At 39.2% G+C, this 12,242-nt stretch overlaps 1 protein-coding gene across 2 annotated transcripts; it reads right to left on the bottom strand.

Annotated features, from left to right (window-relative positions):
- Positions 1 to 226: 226 nt before the first annotated feature.
- LOC118428411 (complement factor H-like) lies at positions 227 to 9,262 on the bottom strand. Of its 2 annotated transcripts, none has more exons than XM_035838452.1 (7): positions 9,065 to 9,262; positions 3,007 to 3,098; positions 2,710 to 2,901; positions 2,247 to 2,432; positions 1,780 to 1,965; positions 1,364 to 1,546; positions 227 to 1,046 (listed from the first exon to the last, which is right to left on the bottom strand). In XM_035838452.1, exons 1-7 carry the CDS (start codon positions 9,067 to 9,069, stop codon positions 853 to 855), a joined length of 1,038 nt encoding a protein of 345 aa, XP_035694345.1. In that variant the 5' UTR covers positions 9,070 to 9,262; the 3' UTR covers positions 227 to 852. The 2 variants fall into 2 exon arrangements, with proteins under 2 accessions (XP_035694345.1, XP_035694346.1); XM_035838453.1 differs by lacking the exon at positions 9,065 to 9,262 and adding an exon at positions 5,474 to 5,599.
- Between the last annotated feature and the right edge of the window lie 2,980 nt (positions 9,263 to 12,242).

Genomic DNA, 12,242 nt, shown 5'->3' on the forward strand with positions numbered 1-12,242 from the left:
TATTTCCAAACACAAAAAGGGCTCGTGTTTGTTCAGACACTTTGCTAGAATATGATTGACACTCGTTTACAAAAATGCTTTCTTCGCGAGTATTTCTTTAATTAGCGACACTATTGGAGGCATGTGCCTACGCCTTTAAAAAGTGTTACTGATTGAAGAATATTCTATTAACAATAATAGATTTCTATGTATTTACACATCTCAAAGAAAAACGCGAAACAAGAACGAGTGTCCCGCAGCCCTGTTTATTACCATTTGGTAAAGCAATCACATACAAACCATTTTATAATTGTTGTCAAATAAACTAGTTGGTTTATGGAGAAAAAAAGCTCTGACCATTTTTGCATATTGTAAGAATTTACTTTACTTTGACTTCTACCTTTATTGACTCTTATACCCATAGAGTAGCAGTTGTACTAATTCTTTTATCTTTCACTCATTCTGTCTTCGTAGTCGGCGCTATTGTCTACAGAAAGCAGAGTGACATCATAACCTCACTATTTTTATAGGTAACTCAATGTTTACATAAAGGTGTGATTACTTGGAGAAGAAGTATTGAAACTAATCCGCATAGCTTAAAATTTCGTAACTTATACCAAAGTCAGGAATTGAAATATTCTTTACACATGCAGTACTTTAATTGTCAATCTATTCAATTCAATAAAATCAAAGTCAAAACTTAATAGAGCTTGTCTTAGACTCCAGTTTATGTGAATTTATTTGTAGATATAGGTTATAAAGATACACCATGAAGAGGAAAGCTCGAACTAGATTTTTTATTGTTTTGCAAGAATGTAGTCAACTAAACATCTATTTCAGTGGGCAATTTTATCCGTCATACGCAAATATGGCCTATCCATATGCCCTCCTGCAGACCAGGTTGATTCCAGCCCAGGTCCCATAATAGCAGGTCCTGGTGGTACTACCAAAAACCTGGATGTATCCGGGACGGCAGCGGTAGTAGCAGCTCTCCCCCTGTGTGTACGGGTAGGAACAGCCGCTCCGGTAGGTGTAGCCCAGCGTTGGTGGTGAAGAACAGGTAGATCCTGAAAACGTATTGAAGAAGTTTGTTGAGTTGTAACTTAGAATTTTGAAAAAAGAATGGCAAAGTTCTAAGATACGTGTTTTATCCTTTCTTATATCAGGGAAATGCAATTTACGCATATTATAGATATCAATGATAATTCTTTATTAATGACATACTTATCCAAGCGCGTACTATGTACCTCTCCTACAGACGAGGCTGGCTCCAGTCCAGCGTCCATAAGAGCAGGTCCTGACTGTACTACCTATCTATTCTTTCTATCAATGAGCTTGGTTAAGTTTTTTTTTCTAGCTTTAGGATATTACAGGAGATACATACCTCCCCTGCAGACCAGGTTTGATCCAGCCCAGCGTCCATAAGAGCAGGTCCTGGTGTAGTCTCCGGAGACCCGACTGTACCCGGTACGGCACCGGTAGATACATCTCTCCCCGTGGGTGTAGGGGGAGTAACAGCCGCTCCGTGTGGTGTAGGACAGGGTTGGTGGTGTAGAACAGGTCGACCCTGAGTATGTATAAATGTAGATTCAGAAACATGACATTGATATCGTTGTCTAACGTGGTTTCAAAGAGTAAGGGTACATCCAAGACATTACGAGACTATAAGACACTTGAATTATTAAAGACAAATTTCATTCTTTCTATCAAGGAAATGATAATATGCTCGGTTAAATTTTTTTATAATGTTCCGTCGCTTTAGGCCCGACAACACTTTCAGATATCACTAGAGATACATACCTCGCCTACAGACCAGGTTTGTGCCAACCCATCGTCCACCGGAGCAGGTCCTAGTGTAGTCTCCGGAGACCCGACTGTACCCGGTACGGCACCGGTAGGTACACCTCTCCCCGTTGGTGTAAGGGGAGTAACAGCCGCTCCGGTAGGTGTAGGACAAGGATGGTGGTGAAGAGCAGTATGTTGACACTGGTTGAAAAACACCAGACAAGAAAACCCAAATATTTAATGTGACGGATTAAAAAGAGGAATTGTTGGTAAAAATTGAAGAACTTGAATTCAGTTTCTTTTGCAACCTTGTTTTGGAAGGAAACATGGCAAGTCAGAATAAAACAAAATATCACATGGTGGTATTCTATATTGAACATATGATAACATTTTTTCAAGCATACATGCAATACACGCAATCTTGTTTTTATTTCAGCTAATTTTTGCTCGATGTCTACATATCTTAGATATGAAATATATACCTCTCCTGCAGACGAGGTTGGTTCCACTCCATCGTCCACCGGAGCAGGTCCTAGTGTAGTCTCCGGAGACCCGACTGTACCCGGTACGGCACCGGTAGGTACACCTCTCCCCGTTGGTGTATGGAGAGGAGCAACCACTTCGGTAGGTGTAGGACAGGGTTGGTGGTAAAGAGCAGCCTGTTGACACTGATTAAAGAACACAACACAAAGAAACCCAGATATTCAATGTGACGCATTAAAAAGAGCAATTGTGTGATGATGGGCAGGTAGACACTGGTAGATAATAAAAGTAGCGTTGAACGTGAAATTCAGTTTCTTTTTTAACCTTGTTTTTGAAAGGTAATATGGAGAATTGGAATAAAAAATGGTGGTATTCTATTTTAGATACAAAGCTACCTTCCTTTATCAAGTAAACATGCAATACACACAATGTTGTTTCTTTTTCCTTGAGTGTGATATGTACCTCTTCTGCAGACGAGGTTGGTTCCAGCCCAGCGGCCACCAGAGCAGGTCCTGGTGTAGTCTCCGGAGACCCGACTGTACCCATAATGGCACCGGTAGGTACACCTCTCCCCGTGGGTGTAGGGGGAGTAACAGCCGCTCCGGTAGGTGTAGGCCAGGGTTGGTGATGAAGAGCAGCCTGTTGGTGCTGGAACTGATTAAAAAACACCCTAAGAAACAAATTTCAATATATACAGAAAAAGAATACCGTTGACCGTTGATAAGTGAAAGAACGATACACACTAGTTGACGCACTTACCACGGCGACGACGTCGACGACGACGACGCCATGCGTCTGACGTTAAGATAAGTGCAGATATCAGGAGCAGTAGAAACACACACTGCAGAAACCTAAAAATATAGAACAGGAATGAAGATCCATCCAACCAATTTACTCATTGTTTCAATTAACATGTTATAGGAAGACTATCTCTATATAATTACCCTTGTCCATGTCCATTCTAAGTCCTCGCAATCATCTAGCATCTTTCCCATGTTCTTCATGCTTGAAGGAAGCCAAACCATTGTACATTAGTGCCCACAGCTGCCATTTCTATATAAGGAAGCAGAGAGAGAGTTAGAGAAAGAGAGGCAGAGAGAGGATAAGAGAAAGAGAGAGAGAGAGGACCATTCCTTAATATCATATTGTCCTCAGGTACGTCATACTGGCAGACAGCCAAATGCACGTGAGGAGGTCGTGTTAATAGCAAACATTACTCTAAAGGACTCAAATTTCAAAGAAAGCAACACATTTAGCAAACATTTCATACTTTGACCATGCATATGTATATAATAGCGCCTGTCTACTAAATTCACACTCCTCATCGCTTCGATCTTATGATTTGTTTGATAATTGACCAATTTCATAAATGGGTGTGTTTTCAGAGAAAAAAAGGTGCAGCAACACGTGACTCTTTTGAATGTCAATCAGGTAGAATGTAATCGTGTCTAATTTTAAAGTAGGCGGTTCTTATGTCTTTGTTATCTGTACAGACAAACAGGTGACGTCACCTGGATCCCATTGTCCTTTGTGAATATTAATGAGCTCGGTAAAGTCCCGAAACTTTTCGACTGCTGGGACACTACACTCTTCAGGGGCTGGGGGGCTCCAGATCCGACTAGATTGTCTACGGCCAGTGCAGAACAACGTGGCGAGAACTGCCTGAACTGTCTCAAATCGCCACGCATCAACTTATGATGCAAGCGAACGATTGATTGACTGAAGTAATCTGTTAACATTAGCAACGTGCTTGTTAGGTGACATCATTAAAATCATCCTGTAATTAAGCTTACTAGATCGCTAATTACCGTCTACACTACCAACTTGGAAGTGTTGTAGTTTAATTAGGTTCATTAAACAGAATAAATAACTCAGGTACGTTATCCTGGCAAGCAGACAAAATTCTGTGACAAGATGTGCCAACATGAACCACTTCCTTGAAGGATCTCAAAGTTACAGGTAGCGGTATTTTCAACTTGGTAGTTTACAAAGTCTTCCAAAATGGTTACAAGCTTAAGATATTTAAAGAGACCTCATTCATGCCCCTTTCTTGGATTCATTTTCTCAATACAAGTGAGTGTAATTTCATACTTGATTACGTAGCCATACAGAAGATACAATGCTATAATTTGACTCACAGACAGTATCACACATATATTTCCATAACCGGGAAGTGAAGTTCAGCATAATAATTGACTTCTCCGACGGCCTTTTCCCCTCAAACCACAAGAATTCGTCCATACAGTACTTTTACCATCGCTAAAGGCACATCAACGATTGGATGAGAAAGGAGAGGCAGAAAGGGAGAGAGAGAGGGAGAAAGTGAGAAAAAGAGAGATGACCATTCCGTTATCTAGGACTAATATAGTACGTCATGCTGGCAGACAGCCAAAACCATTTATTGAGTTCGTGCTATAAACCACTATTTCCTCGAAGGACACAACTTTCAATCAAAACGACATAACCTTTGATACTTTGACCATGTATATGTATGTTATAACGTATCTCTATTAACTTCATACTCCTCAGAATCTTTAGAAAATCTAAGATAAACCACTAGGAACAAATTTCAAAGGCCTCAAAACACGGATACGCCTATCGTTAATGGTGCACAAGCACAAGTAACTGCTTTAATTTGGAAGGTACCATTATGTGCGTAGTATTGCCATTCTTTAAAATGTTTTGTATCTTACGAAACAAGCTTTTCAAAAATGATAGTAGATTAAAAGATAGAAATGAAATAAACCCTGTTCTTGTTGACGACAGTCATAAGTTGAGTTAATCAGAAAACAGGAGGTCCCATGCTCGAGGTGGTATGGTCCGACAAATATAACGTTACTGTATTTGTTTTCACAGAAGAGCGATACATATTAAATGCATTGGTACCATTTGTTCCGTCACGATACTGTGTTTAGTACAGAAGACCGACAACATACCAAAATCAGGAATGTTCACACCGAAAAAAACTACCAAGTTTTTTGTCTTTTTAAGATTAAACAATCGGCCGGGTTAAATCACCTAGTTCTTTTCGACAACGGTAAAACAGTGGACTGCGACTCTGTTCGGTAACTTGCATGTCGGGTCAGCAGCTGATACTTCCAGAGACAAGGCCGATAATCGCTACTATACACACTTTATGCACATATAAAGATAGTAAAAAATGGATTAAGAGCAGTTTGTGCGATTTCCATTATAAATGTTCGAACAAGAATAGATCGTTACCTACTTCATGCTGAAGTTTCCCAGGTGTAGTCCCAGTGCACGCGGTTAAGTTTCTATCAGAGTGGTGACCAAACTTCCTCCGGCCGCAGTCCAGAGGTGTGCGGAATGAGATCTGGGCTTTGTTCTTATGATCTGCTTCATAATTGACCAATTTTTATAAATGGGTGTGTTTTCAGGGAAAAAAACGTGGCTCTTTTGAAGCACAATCAGGTAGAATTTAATCGTGTCTAATTTTAAAGTAGGTGGTTCTTATGTCTTTGTTATCTGTACAGGCAGCCTCCCATTGTCCTTTGTGAATATTAATGAGCTCGGTAAAGCCCCGAAACGTTTCGACTGCTGGGACTGAAGTAATCTGTTAACATTAGCAACGCACTTGTTAGCTGACATCATTAAAATCGGCCTGTCATTTAATAAGCTTACTAGATCGCTAATTAATGTTTACATCACAGATTTGGAAGTGCTGTAGTTTACTTAGTTTATCAAGCTGAAGATATAAGTACCTTCATCGTGATTGCTATTATGTTGCAAGTTGTGCTTTATTTTGATCCTCGTTATTATGGCAAACAGACAAATTGTGTGACAAGCTGTGCTGACATGAACCATTTCCTTGAAGAATCCAAAAGTTGAATGTAGCTCTATTTTCAACTTGGTAGTTTACAAAGTCTTTAAAAAATGGCTACAAGCTAAAAAATATTTAAAGAGGCCTCTGTCATACCCATTTCTTTGACTTATTTTAGTAAGACAAGTGTACGAGTAAGAGAGAGAGTAATACGAGTAAGGGAGAGAGAGAGAGAGAGAGAGAGAGAGTCTTTGTTAACCGTACAGACAGCCAGGTGACGTCTGGATCCCATTGTCCTATTTGAATATTAATGAGCCCGGTAAAGTCCCCAGACTCTGCTGGGACTGAAGTAATCTTTTAACATTATAATTAGCAACGTACTTGTTAGATGACATTAAAATTGGCCTGTCATTTAATACTTTATTCTATAATACTTTAAATTATAGCTATGCTTACTAGATCACTAAAGTACCGTTTACACCACTGATTTATAAATGTTGTGTTTTAATTAGTTTATTAAATAGAAGAAAACAACAACCTTCACCGTGATGGCCATTTCAAGTTGTAGTTGTGCTCTATTTTGATCCTCAGGTACGTTTTGCTGGCAAGCAGACAAAATTGTGTAACAAGCTGTGCTAACATGAAAGGTTGAAAGATCTCAAAGTTGAATGCGGGGGTATTTCCTGTATCATTTTCACAGTTTGTCGTTGTGACGTTTAGGACGCTAATGTTTTGATATTTTGATATATCACGTAGTGACTTAGACAATATGATCAAATAAATCGACTTGAATTCATTAAAGTTCAATGACCGCAAACACCAGACAACTTCTACTGTTGATAATCTGTAAGTGGTTGCTGAGATTTGGAAGATACTAGCAGTCAACATTGAAATACTTTGATGCTGTCATTATGCCAGGCAGATAAAACATATCTTGGGGAGAAACTACAACCTACGATCTCAACCGGCCTTGTCATATAAACAACTTGTTATTGTGCCTATTTCAACCACGCCACATTTGTTACTGACAGGGCCACTGGCACATGTTTATATTTGACACTTTTTGTAGGATGTGAGGATGTATCTAAGCAATCAGAATGTAAGTGTCTATAGTTAGAAGCAATTGTTCACAAAATCACCCTGACAAGTCATGGAAAATGTCGCTGTAATAAGGGGTGAAAGATCTTCTCATTTGACAAATTTTGTTTAGTACATGCAAGACCCAGAGCAAAACCTACGTCATATAGCGTTAAATGGATTGGTCAGATTATATTATAGCGATTTATAACCCCCCCCCCCACACACACACACATCTTTTTGCCATCCGCAACCTTACAATGTTTAATAGCCTGGCGTAAAGAGCAAACCACGTCACATGGAAATCACCTTTATTTTGTGAATTTTGATAGACGACCTTAGAGAACTCCATTGTCCTTCACGAATGCAAATGAGTTCCTTGAACCCTCGAAATTAATCGGTCTGGATGATGAACTTAAACGTAATAGACATGCGCAGAAGGCATTCTTCCTAAGTACACTTTACATTCCACCACGAGTACAACGTGGTTAACTAAAATGTGAAAAGAAAAACACTTTATGTCAAAACTTGAGGTATCACATGCTACAATTTTTTAATACTTGGATCCCAAAGTTGAATGTAGCGGTATTTTCAACATAGTACTAGTTCACAAAGTCCTACTAAAATGGTTACAAGCTAAATGATATTTTAAGAGACCTCATTCATGCCCCTTTCTTGGATTCATTTTCCCAACACGAATGAGTGTAATATCATACTTAATTACGTAACCATACATGCAGTTTGACTCACAGACAGTATCACACATATAGTTCCATACCGGGAAATGAAATTCAGCAAAATAATTGACTTCACCCAAGACAACCCCCCCCCCCCCCAACCACAAGAATTCGTGCATACAGTACCTTATCCATGGCTAAATGCACATCAACGGTTGGATGAGAAAATAGAGAGAGAAATAGAGAGAAAGAGAGAGAGAGAGAAAGGGATAAGACCACTCTGTAATCTAGTGCTATTCTCGGGTACGCCATGCTGGCAGACAGCCAGACTCATGCATGGAGGTCGTGCTAAAAGAGACCATTTCCTCGAAGGACTCAACTGTCAATCATAGCGACACATTTAGCAAACATTTGGTACTTTGACTATGAATATGTATGTATTAGCGTCTCTACTAACGTCATACTCCTCAGAAACTTTAGAAAATCTATGACAAAACACTAGGAACAAAGTTTAAAGGCCCCCAAACACGGCTACGCCTATCGTTAATGAAGCACAAGTTACTGCTTGGAAGATACCATGATATGTGTCTTCTTGCAATTCTCTAAAATCCTTCGTATCCAACGTAACAAGATTTTTAAAAATGATGATAGATCAAATTTAAAGATAGAAATGATATAAACCCTGTTCTTATTGACTACAGATATATGTTGGGTTAGGCAAAAAACAGGAGATTCAAAGCTCGAGGTGGTATGGTCCGATAAAAAATATATTACTGTATCCAAATACAATTCAATCTCTACAACGGGATAAAAAACGGATATTTACTTCCGGACGTTACTGTATTTGATCGAATAGAAGACCAATACTAAAGACAACGGTACCATTTACCATTTGTATTTGATCGAATAGAAGACCAATACTAAAGACAACGGTACCATTTGTTACGTCCAGATAAACAACACGATACTGTGTTTACACAGAAGAACTGACAACATACCAACATTGGGATTGTTCACACCGAAAAAAAAATAAATCAAACAATCTAGCCGGCTAAAATCCCTAGTTCTTTTCGAGAACTATAAAGAACAGTAATGACTTCCCCCCCTTATGACTGCGACTCTGTCCGGCACCTTGCATGTCGGGTGAGCAGCTGATAGTTCCAGACACAAGGCCGCTAACCAGTGGACTATGTTCGCTAGTATACATACTTTATGCACGTACATAAACTAAATAAAGGATTCAGTGCAGTGTGCACAATTTTCTTTAAAAACAACCACCTACTTCATGATGAAGCAACCCAGGTGCAGTCCCAGTGCACGCGGCTAAATTTTCTGGTGAGTGGTGACCAAACGTCCTCCCGCCGCAGAGCAGAGTTGTGCGGAATGAGAGCTGGGCTTCGATCTTATGATCTGTTTGATAATTGACCAATTTCATAAATGGGTGTGTTTTCAGGGAAAAAAGGTGCAGCAACACGTGACTCTTTTGAAGCACAATCAGGTAGAATTTAATCGTGTCTAATTTTAAAGTAGGCGGTTCTTATGTCTTTGTTATCTGTACAGACATACAGGTGACGTCACCTCTATCCTATTGTACTTCGTGAATATTAATGAGCTCGGTAAAGTCCCGAAACTTTTCGACTTCTGAGACTGAAGTAATCTGTTAACATTAGCAACGTACTTGTTAGGTGACATCATTAAAACCATCCTGTCATTTAAGCTTACTAGATCACTAATTACCGTTTACACCAGAGATTTGAAAGTGCTGTAGTTCAATTTTTTCATTAAACAGAAGAATAACTACCTTCATCGTGATGACCATTCCAAGCTATAGTTAGCCTCTTTTCTGATCTTATGGTATGTTATGCTGGCAAGCAGACAAAACTGTATGACAAGCTGTGTTATCATGAGCCATTTCCTTGGAGGATCCCAAAGTTTAATGTAGTGGTATTTTCTGTATAATTTGCACAGCTTTACCTTGTAACGTTGGGGACGCTGAAGTTGTGATATTTCGATGTATCACGTAGTGAATTAGACAACTCGATTTAATGAAGCGACTTGAAGTTATGAAGTTATGAAATGACTATAAGTTCAATGACCTCAAACACCAGACAACTTCTACTGTAATCCGTAAGTGGTTGCTGAGATTTTGAAGATAGTAGCATTGCAATATTAAAATCCTTTACTGCTCTCATCATGCCTGGAGGATGAAACATATCTTAGTTGACAGTTAACACTGATTTCGGGAGAAACCTCAAGCTACGATCTCAACCGGCCTTTTCATGTAAACAACTTGTTATTGTGTCTGTTCACTCAGGGGGAAAAGTTGAACCACGCCATATCTGTTACCGACAGGGCCACTGGCACAAGTATAAACTATATGCGACATTTTCTGTAGATTGTGATGATGTATCTAAGATAGCAGAATATGTCTTAAGAAAGAACACATTGTTGACAGAATCAACCTGACAAGTCATATATTAGGAAGCCTCGCTGTAATATGAGACTGTTTTATGTAATGTGAGACTGACAGATTCTGTTTTATGCATGCAATGATGACACAGAGTAAAACATACGCCATGTAACGTTAAATAGATTGGTGAGCTTATATTCTAGCGATTTATCCCCCCCCCACACACATACATCTTTTTGCAACCCCACCTTTTTAATGACAAAGAGCTAAGCGTGTATAGCGTACCACGTCACAAGGAAATGACCTTTAGATTGTGAATTTTGATAGACGACCTTCAGAGTACCCTATTGTCCTTCATGAATGCAAATGAGTTCAGTGAACCCTTGAAACGAATCGAATGATTTGTATGCTGAAGCAAAACGTAATGGACATGCGCAGGAGGCGGCAAGCAGCAAATTGTAAAAAAAAAGAGAAGAGCACGTGTCCTGGGCATTGGAAGGGCTGTACCATTTTAATATTTCAGACATATTCAACGCTCTATAGAAACTGGGAGAGAAATCGCGAACTATACCTAAGTTTACTAGATTGCCAATTACCGTAAAGTACAAGGATTTTGCTAGTCACAAGCAATCATTCCTCTAACCGTACTATTTATTCCAACTCATCGGTTATATCTGATCTTTCCCCAGGTACGTTGTTGGCAGACAGCCAAAACGGTGCGTAAAGTCATGCAAACAAGTACCATATCATTGACTTATTCAGACTTTAAATATTGCGATAATATACCCTTAAGTCTTGAAAGTTTTCCATGCATCAAGTTGAAACCCAGAAGTTGCGATACCTCGGTATGTCCAGTAGTAGGTTAGAAAATTCAAATGAATTAAGCATTTTTAATTGAGCAGTTCAATGACCCAAAACACCAGACAACAACTAGTCTGTGAGTGATTGCTGTGACTTTGAAATATCAAAATTCTATTAGACAGGGTACCTGTAATCCTTTCATCATACATGCCAGATGAAGAAGGATGCCATATTTGTTTGTTTATACATATGACGTTTTCTTTATGATGTTTAAAATGTGACAGCAGCCTGACAAGTTACATGAAGTCCTCAATTTGGGGTAGAATATTAACTCTTTATGTAGCATAATACTGTCAATACGCAAGCATTAATGACACACGGCAAAATCTACGTCAATAACATGAAGATTGAGTGGTCAACGGGTGTTCCGGTAATGTTTCTCCCTTTATAGTTTCACCACCCCCAAACTTACAGTGGTAAGTAGCCCATCGTGTAGAGTTTTCCACGTCACAAGGAAATGACCTTTGTAAATTTTGATAGACGACGATAAAAGAAGCCCATTGTTCCTTACGATTACAAATAAGTTCAATGAACTCTCGAAACTATACTCGTTCACGCAATTTTTCTAAGAAACCCCATTCATGTCAAAACTTGAGACGCTCTTTACTACAATTTGACTTAACATACATGATATCAAAATAAGTTCAGCGACCTCAAGTATTGGGCTATACCTATTTTCATAGCTGTATACAAGTAACCTTGATAAATTTGCAGTTGCCGATCGTTTTGCAGAAAACGTTTAGCAAAGCTATTCTTACTTATTTCATGAATAAGATTACACTGTTCCACATAGCTACGAACATGTACTAGGGATCCTAGTCTAAGTTGGTGCGGTCTGAAAAACAGTTCGTTACCGTGTCTGTTCATGCAGAATGAAACAAATAGACAAATTTGGACCTCGTGTTGCCTTGGGCATTGACAGGGTTGTATCATTCGGACATTTTGGAGGGAGAGATATACTTTGCTGTAACGATGCAGAACGAAATCGCTGTGTATATCTAAGAATAGTCCAATATTTGGGGTGGAATATCAACGTTTTATCTAACAAATGATGTCATTATGAATGCACTGGTGACACAGAGCAAAACCTACGTTATTAAAATGGATTGGTCAACGGCAATTCTCTGCTATCCTTTTGCCACTCCACCCTTACAGTGGCACTTAGCTCAGCGTTTAGAGCGTGCTACGT

Source organism: Branchiostoma floridae, chromosome 13, assembly GCF_000003815.2.
Source record: "Branchiostoma floridae strain S238N-H82 chromosome 13, Bfl_VNyyK, whole genome shotgun sequence".
NCBI classification, from domain to species: Eukaryota; Metazoa; Chordata; class Leptocardii; order Amphioxiformes; family Branchiostomatidae; genus Branchiostoma; species Branchiostoma floridae.